The sequence below is a fragment of the Blastomyces dermatitidis genome (assembly GCF_000003525.1).
Source record: "Blastomyces dermatitidis ER-3 genomic scaffold supercont1.9, whole genome shotgun sequence".
NCBI lineage: Eukaryota > Fungi > Ascomycota > Eurotiomycetes > Onygenales > Ajellomycetaceae > Blastomyces > Blastomyces dermatitidis.
The window spans coordinates 1,790,610-1,808,207 of record NW_025544782.1 but is presented as its reverse complement, the minus strand read 5'-3'; the positions used below and the strand labels follow the sequence as shown (position 1 = coordinate 1,808,207).

Sequence of the window (17,598 nt, the reverse complement as noted above, 5' to 3'; positions counted from 1 at the left end):
CCAATTTCACACTTCGAAGGCCCCCACCAGGAGAACACCTGCTCGTTTTTCTGAGTATGATAGATACCCTTTTTATAGAAGAGTGGAGGGGACCGGTATCACGTTGCCCGGAGATGGGAGAGTAGACGCAGGGCTCTGCTCTGCAAAAAGTGAAGCAGCACATGCCATGAGCAGTGTGTCGCATCTCTTCGCTACGCCCTGAAATATCGGGATATCATCAGCGATCGATCGGATGCTGCAAGAGGGAGTGAAGCCGGCCCGGTAAGGGAAAAAGTTGTTCGTGTTTCCACTTTCCGTAGCCACACACATCTCTTACCTAGTATTCGCTGAACCGCGAGTATGTCATCTCCCCCTTCCGCCCACCATCATGTTAGTCATGCAGGTCCCATCACACACACCCGTCTTGGGCTCTGCGATGACATCAAGGAGGGTGTGGCTGCGCTGCAGTGACAGCTGAGAGGGAGTTGGTTGTGATAGGTGCATGCGGACGAGGACAGAGTGGTCACATGACGCGGGTGCATAGGTATTGTTACGTGACAGTTTTGAGGAGAATGATCTTATGAGCCACAGTTATATAAAGATTCTACCAATATTAAATTACCAATATCAGCAGGGCTTAAGTATGATTGGAACTTTTGTAACCAGAGGATTGTTGATACGGATCGCGTTTAAATTTACCGCCTTCTTGCGGTTGCGATGGGCTTTCATTTATGGATTTACCGGGTGGGGAGAGCGCTCAAAGTAGACAAAAATGGTAATATAAAGATGTATTGTATTGAGGTTGAAGAGAACATCGCAAAATGCGTGAAAATAATGCCACAAAGATAATAAATAGTAAGTAGAAATGAAATAATTATAAAGCGAGGAAGATGAAAAAAGATTAGACCTTAAACACCCCCATACCATACCTTCACCCTGGACATTTATTTTTGCAACAAAACATAAAAAGGTATATATCAAAACAAATTAAACAAGAAGAATCGAGAGAGCGAAGCAAATGAATAAAACGGAACGAAAATACTCCACACCCATTTCATTTTCATATTCATACATAAAAGCGCAGAGATCCCAACCAACAATGAGAAAATCCCCATCCCGGCAAAAAAGAAATTCTATGAAATGAAATCATGAAATCTCTCCGGTCTCATTTTCATTGTCCCGCGGCTGCTCACGCTCCGCCTCCGACGCATGGAAAGCCTCCCCAAATGCGGAATTATCAAGGTCCCCCATCCCTAGCTCATCGTTTTGCTCACTGTACGCCGCCAGCGCATCGCCGGCAGAATCCATATTGCCGAATCCAGTCGCATCGTCAAAATTACTTGTTTCTAGCGCGCTGGCTTCGCCTAGGTCGGTATTTGCCGCCGGGGTTAATCCTTGGATTCCACTGATTGGTGTGTCGGCTCCACTTACTGCTGCTGGTGTTGTAGTTGTAGTTGCTGGCGGTTGTGCTAGTATCGGTGCTGCTGTTGCTGCTGCTCCTGCGCTCGTTGATTCTGTAGTGGTAGACGGTTCTTCTATAGCGGCAGCGACATTAACACTAGTATCCTGCGGCGCCGCATTCTCTTCCTTGTTGACCATTGATTCGCCCGTTACTTGGCCTCCTGCGGTGGTGGTAGTGGGATGAGCTTTTGCAACCTCAATCCCACCCATCTCGACATCAACACTAGGACCTGGTTTGGAAGGCTCGGATGGAAATGATGGCCCTGATGCAGACACAGTTTGAGTAGCTGGTGGAAGAGTGGAAGCTTTTTCATCCTTAGTCTGCCGAGCGGTTGGAGCAGTTACAGGGGCGGGCACCGGACCTGCTGAGGTACCGCCTGATGGTTGCTGCTGCGCGGAATCAGCTGCTTCCCCAGGTAAGCTGATGCCGGCGTCGCCCATGTCAACGTCTCTCACAGCGGCGCTACTAGGGATTTGGGGTGGTGCGACTCTTTTCTGAAGACCCCCTTCCTCAATACAGGAAACTTCCGTAACGGGCACGATCGATTTCCCCAAGGTTTTCTCGAGGTTACTGATGATATCATCAACCCTCGTCTTTGGGCGATTATCGGAATACTCAATCTGAGGGGACTCTTCTCTCGCGGAGATATCCAAGTGGCCCTCAACTCTCCAAAACTCGTTACCCACGTCTTCGGGGTCAATGTAAGCATCACGGAGCGCCAGTTCGGCTTCCTTCAAGAGTGTGATTCGTTTCATCTTTTCCAGTCTCTTCGCGTGCTTTTGCTTCATTTTTTCAATCTCTCCAGTGATTTCAGAAATCCTGCGATTAGCAGCGTGGGTAAAGTCCTCTGCTTTGCCAGGCTCCATCTTCCCAGTCGAGCGAGGAGCGGAGAGTTCTTTTTGCGTAAGAGACGGCCCCGTAGGAGCATCAAAGAACCCAGACGTTAAAGATTCAAGTTCTCCTTTCCGACCCAATCCTAGATCCACTGGCATAATTTGCTTTACGCTGTAAGGGGAGCCAAAAATTTCATCCATCCATTCGTGGTGATGGCGATATCTCATCTTGCTGATATCCCTTGGAGTAATAGTATCCAACAGGTCTCCTGTGGAGACCTCCTCTTCTTCCAGCGAATAATCCCCTGCAGCAGCGCTTGCCATAGCTGCTGCGGCGGTGGCGGTGCGGCTGGATCTTGACTGCTTACTTTGAGGGCCTGGTAAGTTCTGTCCTTGTTGTGGTTGGTAAAATGGGCCAGATTGCTGCCGGCTTAGAAGGGGGTTGGTGTAAGGTGCGCCTTGTTGCGCAAAGTTTTGTTGTCCCACTTGTGAGGGGAGGTTGATGGTAGGCCAGCTGTTTCGGTCGTGAAGCATGAAGTCCTTGCGCACAAGTTGTCCCTGGCTTTGAAGGAAACGTCTTTGGGCAAGGATGTTCTGCATCTGGAGCGTGGCTGGAATCTGATTCGAAGGTATATGATCTCCGGCGGGCGCTTTGGAATAGTGAATTATCCATAACGACGGATCGCATGGCAGAACGTTCGCATTGGGGTTTTTGGTTGGGGTAAGGCGGTACCGCTTTCGGCAATGTGTAGCTATCTGTTCGTTGGGGGGATGGTATCCGCAACGTTGAAGATATAACTCCAAATTCTATATAAATAAAAATGAGGTATTAGAAAAAAAATGGAGGCATAGGAGAATCAAAGTTGGCATATCCTTACGTAGCCTCTTATTTCCGTGCTGTAGAGCAGCTCAGCATCAGCCCACACATATCCATCGCTGGCGAAAGTCGTTCCCAAATGATTCAAGGGCTGCCAGACGAGCATCACGGTCCCGTCAGGCGGGCCATCAAGGAACATCCAATGCACGGTCTGGAGCTCTCGAACAACCTTAGGAGCAGATATGAGGTATTCGACGGCGGTATCGTGGGACAGGTTGTTCATCACGGGATACCGATAGTTCGAAACGAGGTGCATATGGGGCAACTGGGACCAGTAAATTAGTTTTCACGGTATCTCAGAGGCACCATATTTCCACTGGTCGCAAGATTATCCTACCAGCTGTTGCGGCACCCCTCCCGCTGGATCAGCCATCCTCGCGGCTGCACTTTGCCTGCTCATTCAGGCGGATCTGATAATGAAACCTCACAAAGTAGAGTAAGCGCGAGCCGTCATGTGACAATAGCAAGATAATTTGAGAAGTCCCTTGCGACGGCTCTGGGGATACTGGAAGGGAGTGATCGATGCTGGACGCGACCAACGCGATATTTGATTGCGATCTTGGATCTTAAGCAATTGATCCCTGCCAAGAGCACACTAGTCTAAGCTGGCTAGTTTACGATTCACGTGAAATTGTCTTGGCATTTATGCTTTTCAGCCTCCAAAAAGTTGTACGATACAATATATATGTATATATATACTATGCGTGTATCTGTGATATTAGAACTCTGTTCAATAATAATGTGTAGATATTGCAGCATCTTGTGATAATGTCAGTTTCTATGCCCAATGACTATTTCAAGTAAAGAAGTTGTAAACATTATTTACCTGGTATAAATGATTCAACATAGGCTCAATTAGTGCGATTTCTCTACCGACAATTCACAGTAATATTCCAATGAGAAATCAAATCTTTGAGTGGGATCCGTCTTGGAGTACGCAGCGTAAAGAGTAAAAAGTGCTCCCTATGGTTGATTGACCAGAAGCTAGTATGAGTGGCTGGAGCTGATCGCTGTAAGAGAAGTTCACCATGCACGGGATGTGGAAATACGAACGAATGAGACTCGAGCATGACAGTCGCCTATTTTTCAGTCACTGTTGACTTTGCCTTACAGATGTCGAAAGGATGTCTGGGAATTGGATGTCAGCTTGCAAACCGGCAGCTCCTGGAAAGCGAGAGGGAGCTGTGCTGCAAACCTGCTATTAATATGGTGGTGGGGCAGTGACGCTGACGACTTTGAACAATTCCCTTGAAAGTTGCAAACTCAGCTTTTATCAACAGCTCATTCTGCTCTGCATACACGGTATCTAAATTCAACTTGCCAGATAAACTAAGAGGAGATATCAAGGACAAGGCCCTGTCCTACGCTGGGATTGATTAACACCAGATATGCAGATCCTATCGAAGGGAGTGAACAGATACTACCATGGCGTTGTGGACATGGGAAGGTATGTTTGCCACTCCATTCTATTCCCCCCCTGGCGCCAAGATTGGACCGAGATATTGTATATCTAAACCATATACTATATACTATATAAGTTACTGTAGTTGCATCATCCAGTAGCTAATTCGCAAATTTAGCAATGGCATCCGCTTCTCAATCTCGGATCTTACCCCGCCAACCGCCAGGATAATGCCGACACTCTTCCAAGATCGTGCGGGTATTTCACTATACGATGCACAACACGAGAAAGGAAGCGGCCAAAGACATCCAATTTCCAAAAAGGTACAAAAGGAGGTTGTATCCTCTCTTTTGCGATTCAAGCAAACATGCATTGACTTTGGAGTCCCGCCATCGAACATTTATGTTATAGCTACCGAGGCCACTCGGACTGCGCCGAATTCTGAGGAGTTTAGAGATCGAGTGACAAGAGCTACGGGCTGGGAGATTCAAATGCTTTCACGAGAAGAAGAAGGTAGGGTTGGATCTCTAGGTATAGCAAGTAGCCTTGGGGTGGTGGAGGGTCTTATAATGGATCTGGGAGGGGGCAGTGTTCAGATCACTTGGATGTCGCCGAGAGCGGAAGCGAAGCGGGGCTTCAGTTTCCCATATGGTGCGGCAGCATTGACGAAGAAGTTAGAAGAGGCCAAGCAAATTGGAGATGATGCATTGGAAAAACTGTCGGGGGAAATAACAACCAATTTCAGACAGGCGTACAAGGACCTCGACATTCCAAAAGAAATAGTCGATGACGCAAGGAAAAACGGTGGCTTTGACCTCTATCTCAGCGGAGGCGGGTTCAGGGGCTGGGGCTACCTACTCATGAACCAGTCAGATATTGACCCTTACCCAATCCAAATCATCAATGGCTTTAAGGTGCCCTTCCCGTCCTTCAGAAATACAAAGCCATTAGAGAAGCTGGCGGCTGCGTCAGAGGTAGTCGACATATCCCATGTCTCCGACAGACGAAGAGCCCAAGCCCCCGCAGTCGCATTCCTCATCCATGCACTCTCCCACGCCCTCCCAAAAATCAAAGACGTCCGTTTCTGCCAAGGAGGCGTGCGCGAGGGCTTCCTATTTGACAAACTACCCATGGAAATCCGTCTCCAGGACCCCCTCGTCACAGCAACGTTGCCATACAGAAAAGAATCCGCTTCTCAAATCGGCGAACTTATCTTCCGCGCTCTGCCGCAGCTCTCGACGAACTTGACACATAAGGAATTCACCCCTCCCCCCCTCTTCAACTTCGACTTCATTTCCGCCGTCGCAAATATCATGCATACCCACGGGTCCGCGACCAAAGAAACTCGCGCCTCCGCGGCCCTCAACTCCACCGCAACCGGCCTCCTCTGTTATACGCATGGCCTCTCGCACGAGCGTCGCGCCGCCCTCGCTCTTGTCTTATACGACAGCTGCGCCGGCGACCTTCCCTCTCCGCACGAAACATTCCTCTACCGACTCCGCCGCATCCTCTCGGTTGAAGAGGCATGGTGGTGCCGGTATATCGGGCGCGTGACGGCGTTTGTCAGCAGTATCTATCCCGCCGGCCTAGTTCCGCACCAGGGTCCACGGGCTGATTTCCAAGTGCGCTGCGTGGACACTGGGCTTGGGAAGAAGAAAAAGCTTGCTGGGATTGAGTTGACGATTAAGATTCCCTGCAGGGATCGTGGGGACGGGGAGGATAATGGTGATATTGAGGGTGCGTTTACGGATGAGAAATTCTTGGCGGTTGGAGTTAAGCGTATTGAGAAGATTGGGAAGAGGAAGCATTGGCTTCCGAAGGAAAAGGGGCACGGGCGCTTTGGGATCAAGGTTGGGGTTAAGGTTGTGGAGGGGTTGTGACACGATTATTTTGGTTATAATGCATGGTAGGGTAGGTACGTTGTATTTATTTATTCTTTTCTTTTTACGGGTAAGGATCATTTTTCGACCTATTCTATATGTTTTATAGTTTGATTTACCAAGGCTCTGAAAGCAAGTTGGTTTCGGTTAGGATTGCGCTCCGAGGAGGGCGATTCTTTGTAAAAAGGAACCTGAGGGGTGAACAAACTTGTGGTTATATTTGTGAACGCTTATCAATAATATGGCCAGCAAGTAGTTAACTATTGTAATATGCCGATGATAACAAAACCCGGATGTCAAACTATTCCCCTAACGTATGATAATGAAAAATGTCATACCCCAAATCTGGAAAACAGCGTGTCGCATGTCAGCAGGTGCGAGATCTCCAGCACTGGAGGCAAATAAACTACTTCCATAGAGTAATGGCGTAAATTCACATGGGTTGATTTGGTTGCGCAGGACGGGTGGGAGGGGAATCTTTCCCAGCGCATAAAATGACCGCACGGAGATTGGGGGGAAATTCAACAAGTCGAGTAAAACCGAGTGTATTTAACCAAGTAAAACGTAAGAACTTGCAAACTACGAACGAGGCGTCTCAAGTTCAAGCCAAAGGCCAAAAAGTGAAAAAGAGAACAAACCAAATAAACAAACAATGAAATGAAACAATGAAACAAGAAACGAGCAGGCGGATACTTATTTTACCCAGCGCAGGTAAAAAAGTACCAGGACGCAAGCCTAAATTCCCCGAAAAGAAAACAAAATATCAAAGTGCATGAAAAAAAACAAAGATTTATGGCTCTTCATATGCCAACAAAAGTCAACAGAATTATTCACTGGTAGATAGACCATTCATTGGCCAGGCTTCTTCTGCTCCGGCCCAGCATTTTTGACACTGTCAATACCGGGATTGACTTCCACTTCAATGGCCACTTGGGCATTAGAGTCGATTTCAATTTCAACGTGGGGTTTACGGCCACTGATCTCTTCTTCGCCTCCGGAAGAGTGATAATTGGCGTCCTTATTACCATCATAGCCCCTCTGATCGACAGGGTTATTGTTGTAGTATCCGTCGTCAGGGTTATCATCGTCGTCATAGACCGTGGACGCTCTGGTTTCATAACCAGCGTCTTCAGTTGCTTTCATTCGGGAGCCCGATCCACTGGGCGTAGCGTCCTCTACTCCAGGGGATTCAGCCGCAGCACCGCCGCGCTCAGCATTTTTACCTTTGGTTGGACCATCATCTAGATCCAACAATCCAACTTGGAAAATCAAGCGATCCTCCTCATCATCTTGGTCATACTGGCCATTGGCTTCTAGGGCCTCGTCGTACGTTGGGGGGTTGCTACTAGCTGTACCAGCCGGGCCAGCAGAAGGACCACCACGCTCGTCTCCGCCGTCCTCCCCATCCCCGCTTTCCAACTTATGCCACTTGTCCATGCATGTAGGGCAAATGCCCTTTACTTCATTGATAAGGACAGAAGGCTTGTCAGCTTGGATGTCAAGGGAATCTTGCTCGATATCCGTTCGAATCTCCTCGCCCTCATGGCCACATTCCCATTTATCCTTAGACATGTAGAACACTTTTCCGTCGACGATGGTTTCTTTGTGCAGAGCTGGGTTTGTGTCAGGGTCTAGACAGTCGGGGCACAGGCCTCGACATTCGTTAATAAGAGTGGTAGACTCCCTTCCATCGTCGTCGTCGTCGTCAGTTTCCTTCTCGATGTCTGTTGGCATCTCGGGGCCTTCGTGGCCGCATTCCCATTTATTTTTGGACGTGTAGAATATATTTGTCTTGTTAGCCACGATAGGGGCCATGAGCTCAGGGTTCTGGGCAAGAATCGTTTCATAGTCTTCCCACTCTTGATTTGGTGTAGCCGATCGCAGAGAGGGATCTGCAGCAAGGGCAGCGTTGTATTCTGCTAGGACATCGTCTGCCACGCCTTGGATGCTGGTTGCTTCTCTGGGTAGGGAGTTGTCAGTTAAAGATCTAGTAACAGCTTCATTTGTTCCTGGCGTGGAGGGAACTTGGCCTGCAGAGGGAACCGGGATAGCCGGAGCGGTAGTAGGTTGTTTCTCAGCCATCGTAAAGCCTTATTATAGATGTGGTATCAAGATGCTCCAATAGATGATGATATAGTATAATTCGGCGAGTAACTACTAAACAAGGGAACCTTGGTAAACTGTAGCAAAGGAATAAGGGTATCCAAGAAAAGCTTGAAACTATTCAAAAAATGAACCTGTGGTTGCGAAGAAGTTGCGAAAGGAAGAGAACGGCGGAAAAAGACACACACGCTGCACTGGACACTGATATTTATAGAGCCAGTCCATGTTGGAGACGGGTGATGGAAGGAAAGAAATATCATAGTTGTGAATTCAAATGACACTCTCTAGGGAAATTCACTGGAGGGTAGGTACCAACATGTAGCAGATCTGCTATACATGGCGTGGGTTATCTTCAAGGAATGCTCCGTATAGAATATTCAGGGGGATATTGGCTCTCTTGGGTTCGGGTAGGGGTAAGGCAGCCATCAACGTATATATTTAGAATATATTGCTAAAATAGGAAATCAGGATATCTTCATTCAGCAATGCACGTAGATAATAAATAATCATAACCAGAGCATCATGCCAGATCTGTATACAAACTGCGTCGTTCATACTGTCTAGCGTAGTAATAATGGTGTTTTGTCATCAATGTTGTTGTTTTCATATGCCAAGACCTAGGAGAATTTTCGAAGACTTTAACTAGTCGACTGCAATTCAACCAATCACAGGCTCGACGCCATCCTTCACAATGACATCATCGAGGGGTAGGAGGAGTTATTCGTACAACCAGCATTATAGCAATCCACGATTATAATATTGATAGATCCTCAATTGAAACTTTTTCTGATGCGGAATGCTTTATGGATACAACAAGTACCATCTGAATGGTAAAGTTCCTCCTATAGGAGAAACTCAAGATGGAGGAGGAGACAGACAATAAGCCCCTCCCCGCCAAATCCAACTCTAGGAGCACAGCCGAAGGAGTTAAGACCTGGAAATCGCAACCCGACAGTGTCCAACCCACACAATCATTGCTAGGTCTCATAAAGTGGATATATTACCCTAGCATTTCTTCTGTGCTCCTCGTTGTTGGCCAGGTTCGATGCCCAAATCCGCGTCCTCCATCTCCTCCCTGAGGATGGTGCAATCTCACAACCCATCTTCCATGATCACCTTCTGCCACGATGGGGCAAAGGAGTAGTCTCACAAGCAGACTGACATGGTCACACTTCATGTTGGAGATGGTGAGGCCGTCAGCAGCTTCCTTGGGGATGTTAAGCTCTAGGCCCGGAAGCTGCGGAATGATTCTCACGAGGGCGCATTGGTGCGAAAGGAGAGTGCTGAGATGATTCAGCGATCCAAGATATTCCCCCAGTGAGCGGTCCCTCGATGCAATTTGCAAAGGATAGGGGCGGGATTTACTCTATGAGTGCTGCATAGATGTACCCTGATTTTATTTTTCGCACCATTGCTCAAGGGCAGAGGGGAGGGAGGATCCTGATTCCCAGCCGACGAAACTTCCCGCAATGAGATCAACTCGATAAGTTCTTACGTTTGAGGTATGATCAGTGTATTTATGGCTTTTGAAATATCGCTTGCATGCATAATAGCAGTCGGTACCTTATGTTCGCTCAATGATTTATACCTTATGTAACTTACTATGTTGGAATACAATACCCCGGATAAACCACGCACCGCTCGCTACCGAGTGAAAAATAAGCAATATGTTGCCTCTTGCAGCCCAGAGATTTCACGGAATCTTCCCACAGTATCCGCTGTAGCCACTAAACCAAGGGAGGGTAGCAGTAGTAGACCTGGTTATATAAAACTTGATCTTTTCCCTATCTCAGGTATAGAGGCGAATTGAAACTGGAGAGCCTCAGGAGGTTCAAATTCCTTCCAGTCGAGTCGGTCCTTGTGATGCCCGGATTTCACACACCGAACGAACTTCCGGCCCTGGAGCGGAGAGTGATTCAATGCTCGGGAGCTGTACTAATTAATGTCCAAGCCCATAATCCCTAATCCCCTTCGTATATCGCAACGAGTAGCAGTGGTGATGCCGACTTCGGGACAACCTACCTCTCCCGGCCCGAAAAGGCGCCAAGTAGAGTTCACGGTAAAAGATGCCTTTGAGCTCTTCTTGCCAATACTATTGACTTGAATGAGTGATAACCCCCACTTGGTATTATTTGCGTGTGTTTGTTCTGGCCAGTCACCAGAGTCACAAGTTTGCAGCAATCCTCACCGGGCTGACTCAGCACAACCCCTCCTTTCCGCGGCGCAGGTATATAAACCTCCCACTTCCCCAACAAATCCGGCATTCTCCTCCATCTCTACTCAACACCTCTCATCCCCAGTATTGGTATTATTCGACAACCGAATTCGTAACCTAATCCACCCAATTGATCCGAAGCTGAACTGTACTTATAGCATTGACTTGGTCAGATCCCTCTTCCACCCTTCTGAAATTTACCCCGCCATTGGCCGGCCTTGCTAATGTGTGCTAGTTATCAAAACCCCAGCAGACCAAGTTCATCTGGTACATCTCTCACACAAGATGGAAGCCATGAATTTTCCTCAGCTGGGGACAATGTCCAACCATGATCAAGGTATCTCAATGGAGTAACTCATTTGTGCATGAACCGGTGTTCGTTCCCTCACCCCTCCCGCGAATAGCCGCATCCACCTCTTCTTCGACCCCAACCCACTAAAGGGCGAAAAGAGAGATGTTGTTATGCTACGGGAAGGCTCTGAGGCTTCGTTCTGAAATCATACGGTCATAACTTGATCTGGATAATACCAGCGAAAGGATCATGCCTTCTTTCTCCCCTTACCCCCATAACCCCGAACTGTACTCCTAACATGGTGCATATAGTATCTCTTGAAAAATGTCTCCTCCATCTGCAACATACGACGTGGTAGTTCCTCCAGCTGTTCTTGCTACCAAAACCAACAAGCCCACCACCACCACCAATGGGAGCCTTACGAATACCGGCACCATTTTGGATGAATTTGCTGGAAAATGGGATGACTTTAGCTTCGGCCATATTCGCGAGAGCCAAGTCTCCCGCGCTATGACGCGCCGCTACTTCAAGGATCTGGACACCTATGCTGAGAGTGACATCGTGATTGTCGGTGCTGGATCCTGCGGTCTCAGCACTGCCTATGTCCTGGGCAAGGCACGCCCGGATTTGAAAATTGCCGTCATTGAGGCTTCCGTTTCCCCTGGTACGTTTACCGTTGTTGTAATCAAGAACCAAAATTAGATTATTATCGTCGCACATTGTTTTCTTGCTAACACAACTGCCAGGCGGTGGTGCGTGGCTCGGTGGCCAACTGTTCTCCGCCATGGTCCTCCGCAAGCCGGCTGACCGTTTCCTTGATGACCTGGGGGTTCCGTACGAACAGGAACCCTCCAACCCCAACATGGTCGTGATTAAGCATGCTGCTCTTTTCACTTCCACCTTACTCTCTAAGGTCCTCTCCTTCCCAAACATCAAGCTCTTCAACGCCACTTGTGTTGAGGACTTGGTCACTCGCCCGTCCCCAATTCCGGGCGACACACAGGGTGTTCGCATTGCTGGTGTCGTGACCAACTGGACACTCGTGACTCTTCACCACGATGACCACTCCTGCATGGACCCCAACACCATCAACGCACCTCTGGTCATTAGTACTACCGGCCACGATGGCCCTTTCGGTGCGTTCTGCGCCAAGCGCCTCGTGTCCATGTCTGCAATTGAGAAATTGGGTGGCATGCGCGGGCTGGACATGAACTCGGCCGAGGAGGCGATTGTGAAGAATACTCGGGAGGTGACCAAGGGGTTGATTATTGGAGGTATGGAGTTGAGTGAGGTTGACGGGTGGCACCGTATGGGCCCGATCTTTTCGGCCATGATGCTCAGTGGAGTGCGTGCAGCGGAGGTTGCGCTGGAAGTTTTCGAGGAGCGAAAGAGAGAGTGTGCTGATCCGAATGGGTATTGATTTCTGACCTTCAAAGCCTGAAAAGGGCTGGAGGCGAAGGGAAAGTGGAAACGGAAGGAGTCTTCCAAAATAATGCGAACACGTCATGGGAGGATAAAAATGTATTAAATGCTTGTCTGCTTGTTCATGGGCCGGCACAGAGTCCCTTTACTGTCGTTAAAGCAGATATTTCGTCCCTCCCCTTAGGGAGGTGATATTAATGTATGTACATGAGTGCATTGGACATTGATAGTCAAAAACTTGCAATAGTATCGAAATTGCCCACATAACAAAATAAATGTAGAATAGATAAACGCAAGAGGTGCCCACCTTTCGTATTCCCACCAATTGTTAATTGTATATAGGGAGGGGCTTAGGAAATAAACATGACCAAAACTAGAAACAAAACGTGACTCACATAATCACCCACCCACAGTCCAGTTGGATACTAGAAATGCATCCGTCCGCAATTAGGAAATCTGATATATAAAACACATAATCATATAATCATATACGAAAAGTAATGGCAACATTCCTCATGAAACTCAAACGGAAATATTAGATCAATATCATCCATCAAAAATATTAAAAAGAAGTTTTTGAGAAAGGGTAAATACGACGAAGAAAGAAAACAAGGAGTAGAGAACCTCCGCCGCTCCGTTTCCAAAGCTCTCAGGGACACCAACCTCTCTGTACCGGTTTCGGCGATCTATGCTCCTCTTCAATATCCAACCCCAACCCCAACACAGTCCTCCTCGCATTCCGAATCTCCCACTCAAACTCCTTAAGCGCCCGTAACTCACTGCTCACAAACAAGCCGCCAATCAACCCATCAATGGTCCCCGCGACGAGGCTCAGGGAACTAACCAGGCAGAGAATGAACGAGACAAACGCGTGCGGAGACCACCATACACCAACCAAGCAGGCGATGGTGATGACCAGGGAGACAATAAAGTGGCCAAGGCGCGCACGGCGCTGGAATCGCTCTCGGCCGGTGTAGGCGGATATCATATGGAGGATCTGGTCGTACATACCTGCCATGCGCGTTACCTGCTGTTGTTGGTGGGCTACGGCCGCACTCGCGGTCGACTTCGGGTTGGCGTTTGGGTCCCTGGCGTTTTCTGCGGTGATGCGTGTGGTTATGCACGCGGAGGACCTGGATCGGATGGACTCGATGTGTTTTTGGATGGGGAGGAACGAAGACAGGTCTTCCTCGCTATCGTCGTCTTTGGCTACATCTAGCGTGATTGTGGCTTCTACGCCGAAATGGTCGCTTAGTGAGCAGTGGAGGGTTGGGTGTCTTTCCATCATGGATACACGGGCGGAGACAATGGTCCATTTCCTAGGCGAGGAGAAGTTGCTGTACGCGCCGTCTCCGATGAATATGTAGTCGAGACGTTTCCCGAGGGGGTCAGGAAGTTGGCCGTCGACTTCTATATGACCTTCGCGCTTGAGCCTCTTTTGCTGTGATTTGTTCCAGCGCCACGTATTGAAAATACCATCGCACGTAGCTCCGTTTTCGATGATATTGAAATCAGCAGATGGGACCGGCTTCTTCCTGGCCATTTCGACGGCGTCTACCGCTGCGCCAATAGATGAGTCCGGGTGTAGATGGATCCATACATCCTTGACTGGTGCATGCGAAGTAATGAGTCGGTGAGCAAAGGATTGTGGAAGCATGTTAAAATCCCCTAGCCCGATGACCAGATGCCCCCTTTCGGCAGCGGCCCTCATTAATTTGCCAATTTCCCACGCCTGCGCTGTTCTATGGCAGAGATAGGAATCTCGCGGTTCCTTTTCATAGGGCGCATGAAGATGTGTACAGAAGACTTCCGCAGTATCAGTAGGCGAAGGTCCAATACGGATCCTAGCGCATGCGACCCCCTTGCCAACAAACCAATCACCCCGGAAGAATGCAGTAGGGCGACCGTTCAACGGATATTCGTACATGGTACTTTCTTCAATGGGCCATTTTGAGAGAATAGCCAGACCACCGCCAAATATGCCGCTGAAATAAAACTTGCCGTATGGGAGGATCTCCCGCGTCTCTCTGCGGATGTTGCTGTAGTCCTCCTGTGTCCAGCATTCTTGTAGACCAACGATGTGTGGCGGATCATCGGAGCGGGCTATGCGTTTCCCAATCTCAAGAAGACGTTCGCGACGGTATGTGGAAAGAAATTTAAGACCCCAGCAGTTCAGGGTGAGGATGTTTATCTTCTCTGGGAGCTCGTCGCTGTTCTCGGGGAGCATCGTGGAAATTGGAAAATGCCGGTTTAAATTCTGGAACAGGCAAATCTGGAGACGGCATAAACAAACATGGGAAGTTCCAATAAAGCACAAATTCAAGATAAGATCGAATAGTTCCCTACTGTGCAGTCATATAATTGCCAGCGATTGTAAAACTGCAAAGCCATCGAGGTACTCCGTTCGGACGAATGCGCCCGACCACCGCCTTCTGTTCTGGGCGCCTTGATTGGCGGCAGAATCGCGTACATTCATCTCAGTAACATAACGGCATCCGGCGAGATTCAACGCAGATTCACCAGGAGCCCAGGACACTCGCCGCACCCGTCTTTCATTTGCAGAGTGTTGCTGTGTTTCACGTCGGTAATATATTTTTTTCTTATTCAGTATGGCTGAAGAAAGTCATCCCTCGAAAAAGCGGCGTTTGGAGAACGGCTACACCTCAACACCGGAAACCTCTTCGGACGAGCTCGCAGCCAACTCCGAGGTTGAGCGGATGAGACAAAGCTGGGATGGAGAAATTCCTAATTCTTACAGATCGTCTGCAGGATACAAAAGAAATAATTCCGTCAGCCGCAGCCGCAGCGCGTCAGGGAGCCCAGATGAACTCGCAGAAAATGCCAGCTCTTATTGGCGGCGACGGAGGTCAGGAATAAATAGCATGGCATCCTCGCGAGGAAGTAGTCCGCAAGAGAGTGACCGTGGGGATGAATCTGAGGATGCCACACTTGAGGGGGAAGATAGAGAACGCTCGGTCAAACTCCCTTCATCGCCAACGCCCACACCGCTACCTCCATCTCCTCCACCCAAGCCCGAGCGATTATACTACAGAGAAAAGTATGTTTTGAAAGGTCACCAGTTAGGAGTGTCATCCGTCAAATTCTCTCCTGATGGATCTATGATCGCTAGTTGCTGTAAGGATAAAACTTGGATGAAATCTTTTTTATCACTTTTGTGGTTCTAATGCATTGGGAACAGCTGCGGATGCTACGATAAAAATATGGGATACAGCCAGTGGACGACTTATCCATACCTTCGAAGGACATTTGGCTGGCATTTCCACAATATCATGGAGCCCGGACGGAGCTTTAATAGCATCAGGTTCTGATGATAAGTCTATTAGATTGTGGCATGTCCCAACTGTGAGTTTTCGCCCCAATTGCACTTCCTTGCCAGGTGTATTTCATGTGCTAATTGACCTAATTTTCGCAGGGAAAACCACATCCCAACCCGTTTCTCGGCCACCACAACTATATATACTGCATCGCCTTCTCTCCGAAAGGAAACATGCTTGTCAGCGGTTCGTATGACGAAGCTGTGTATCTATGGGATGTCCGATCCGCACGGGTAATGCGGTCACTCCCAGCCCACTCCGATCCCGTTGCTGGTGTCGACGTCGTGCGTGACGGGACTCTCATTGTCTCATGTGCCAGTGACGGCCTCATCCGCATATGGGACACTGCCACAGGGCAATGTCTCCGCACGCTTGTTCACGAAGACAACCCGCCCGTTTCAGCTGTCAAATTCTCACCAAATGGCAAGTACGTACTCGCATGGACGCATGACGACTGCGTTAGATTGTGGGATTACGTTGAGGGACGATGCATCAAGACATACCAAGGGCATAAAAACAAGAAATATAGTCTTTCAGGTGCTTTTGGGGTATATGGTGCGCCTGGCGGAGAGGTTGTGGCGTTTGCAGCCAGCGGCAGTGAGGATGGGGCGGTGCTCTGTTGGGACGTGGTAAATAAAAAAGTGTTGCAGAAGCTGGAGGGGCATTCTGATGTTGTCTTGGGCGTTGACACCCATCATTCTGGGAAGAGGCGGCTAATTGCAAGCTGTGGTTTGGACAGGACTATACGAGTCTGGGAGGAGGAGGAGCCGCTTTTAGGGTCGAAAGATCAGAACAAGGCAGTGGGCGAGCTTCCAGAATGTGAGCCACCGGAAGATGAAGCACGTGTGAAAGGCGAAGCCGGCCTTGACATGGATGTTGATGGTGATACTGCTATGAGATAATGAATTTTTTGCTTTGGAGCGTCTTTTTCTCTTTTTTCAGAAATTTATGTTTTATGAAACCCTACCTGGCAAGATATGAGGCTGGCCGCATGTCGTGTAGCAATGAACTTCCGCTGCTTTACAAGATGCATATTCAAACATTCAAACACCATCGCCCAGGGATATTCTCTAAACGTCAACGTCGGGAATAATTAGTTACTGCCACAAAGGCTAGAAGCGTCGAGTATATAAGCCCTACATAATGAGCTGAGCTAAGAGAATGAAAAAAATAAAATAAAAATAAAAAAAGCGCATCTCCTCATTTTCATTCCGGCCAGTTTAGGCCCAAACAGTCAAAAATGCATCCCTGTCCACCCCAGTTGCGAGTTTCTAAGAACAAATCAGCGAGACAGGTGATATAGCTTATTTTGGGTGTGTTGATCATGCAACATCTGGGCTGCAGGTATGTATTTAGGTCTCCAGAGTTGGAGATTCCATCGCCACCCCTTTATAATAGATATAATAATGAGGGAAAACAATCATAAATTTTGTAAATTACTCCTAAACCTTAAATAACAGAGCCTGTTTCCATAGATGTGTATATACGCAGCGTATACAGTGTGTTTAGCTTTTCACATAACTGGGTTTAATTTAACTTACTGTCAATTCATCTTAAAAACCACAAGTTAAAATTTATCGTATTTTGGGGGGTATATAAGAGTATGACTACTGTAGATACAGGAATAACTATAAGAATAGACTTTACCTTCCAACCATCCATTGAGTCTAGTAATCAGGGAATAATAATAATGAACTGCAATTTAACTAAAATATCCCGAGACAAACCGAGAAGTGTCGTGGCGGTCCACACCTCTAAAACCCTAGTACAGAGATATTAGGTTTCGAAGAGGAAAAAT

General features: G+C 48.1%; 6 protein-coding genes across 10 annotated transcripts; 3 read left to right on the top strand and 3 right to left on the bottom strand.

The window, feature by feature from the left end:
- Nucleotides 1–752: 752 nt before the first annotated feature.
- BDCG_07662 lies at nucleotides 753–4,942 on the bottom strand. 2 transcript variants are annotated; one of them, XM_045423450.1, is made up of 5 exons: nucleotides 3,978–4,942; nucleotides 3,489–3,910; nucleotides 3,153–3,416; nucleotides 1,411–3,081; nucleotides 753–1,343 (listed from the first exon to the last, which is right to left on the bottom strand). In XM_045423450.1, exons 2-5 carry the CDS (start codon nucleotides 3,549–3,551, stop codon nucleotides 1,326–1,328), a joined length of 2,016 nt encoding a protein of 671 aa, XP_045282245.1. In that variant the 5' UTR covers nucleotides 3,552–3,910; nucleotides 3,978–4,942; the 3' UTR covers nucleotides 753–1,325. The 2 variants fall into 2 exon arrangements, with proteins under 2 accessions (XP_045282245.1, XP_045282244.1); XM_045423449.1 differs by having other exon boundaries at nucleotides 753–3,081.
- BDCG_07661 (retrograde regulation protein 2) lies at nucleotides 3,870–7,064 on the top strand. The gene is made up of 2 exons (XM_045423448.1): nucleotides 3,870–4,598; nucleotides 4,732–7,064. Exons 1-2 carry the CDS (start codon nucleotides 4,540–4,542, stop codon nucleotides 6,431–6,433), a joined length of 1,761 nt encoding a protein of 586 aa, XP_045278844.1. The 5' UTR covers nucleotides 3,870–4,539; the 3' UTR covers nucleotides 6,434–7,064.
- BDCG_07660 (uncharacterized protein) lies at nucleotides 6,482–10,630 on the bottom strand. Its single transcript, XM_045423447.1, has one exon. The coding sequence runs from the start codon at nucleotides 8,513–8,515 to the stop codon at nucleotides 7,283–7,285; it is 1,233 nt and encodes a 410-aa protein (XP_045278843.1). The 5' UTR covers nucleotides 8,516–10,630; the 3' UTR covers nucleotides 6,482–7,282.
- Nucleotides 9,259–14,326, top strand: BDCG_07658 (thiazole biosynthetic enzyme, mitochondrial; the record flags this gene model as incomplete). Of its 4 annotated transcripts, none has more annotated exons than XM_045423445.1 (4): nucleotides 10,337–10,919; nucleotides 11,005–11,088; nucleotides 11,355–11,707; nucleotides 11,790–12,913. In XM_045423445.1, exons 3-4 carry the CDS (start codon nucleotides 11,368–11,370, stop codon nucleotides 12,461–12,463), a joined length of 1,014 nt encoding a protein of 337 aa, XP_045282242.1. In that variant the 5' UTR covers nucleotides 10,337–10,919; nucleotides 11,005–11,088; nucleotides 11,355–11,367. The 4 variants fall into 4 exon arrangements, with proteins under 4 accessions (XP_045278842.1, XP_045282241.1, XP_045282242.1 ...); XM_045423446.1 differs by having other exon boundaries at nucleotides 10,886–10,919; nucleotides 11,005–11,018; nucleotides 11,790–12,463; XM_045423443.1 differs by having other exon boundaries at nucleotides 9,259–10,919; nucleotides 11,005–11,707; nucleotides 11,790–14,326.
- On the bottom strand, nucleotides 12,331–14,886 carry BDCG_07657 (sphingomyelinase). The gene has a single exon (XM_045423442.1). It carries the CDS (start codon nucleotides 14,690–14,692, stop codon nucleotides 13,115–13,117), a length of 1,578 nt encoding a protein of 525 aa, XP_045278841.1. The 5' UTR covers nucleotides 14,693–14,886; the 3' UTR covers nucleotides 12,331–13,114.
- BDCG_07656 (WD repeat-containing protein) lies at nucleotides 14,755–17,218 on the top strand. The gene is made up of 3 exons (XM_045423441.1): nucleotides 14,755–15,600; nucleotides 15,665–15,828; nucleotides 15,899–17,218. Exons 1-3 carry the CDS (start codon nucleotides 15,075–15,077, stop codon nucleotides 16,700–16,702), a joined length of 1,494 nt encoding a protein of 497 aa, XP_045278840.1. The 5' UTR covers nucleotides 14,755–15,074; the 3' UTR covers nucleotides 16,703–17,218.
- Nucleotides 17,219–17,598: the final 380 nt, after the last annotated feature.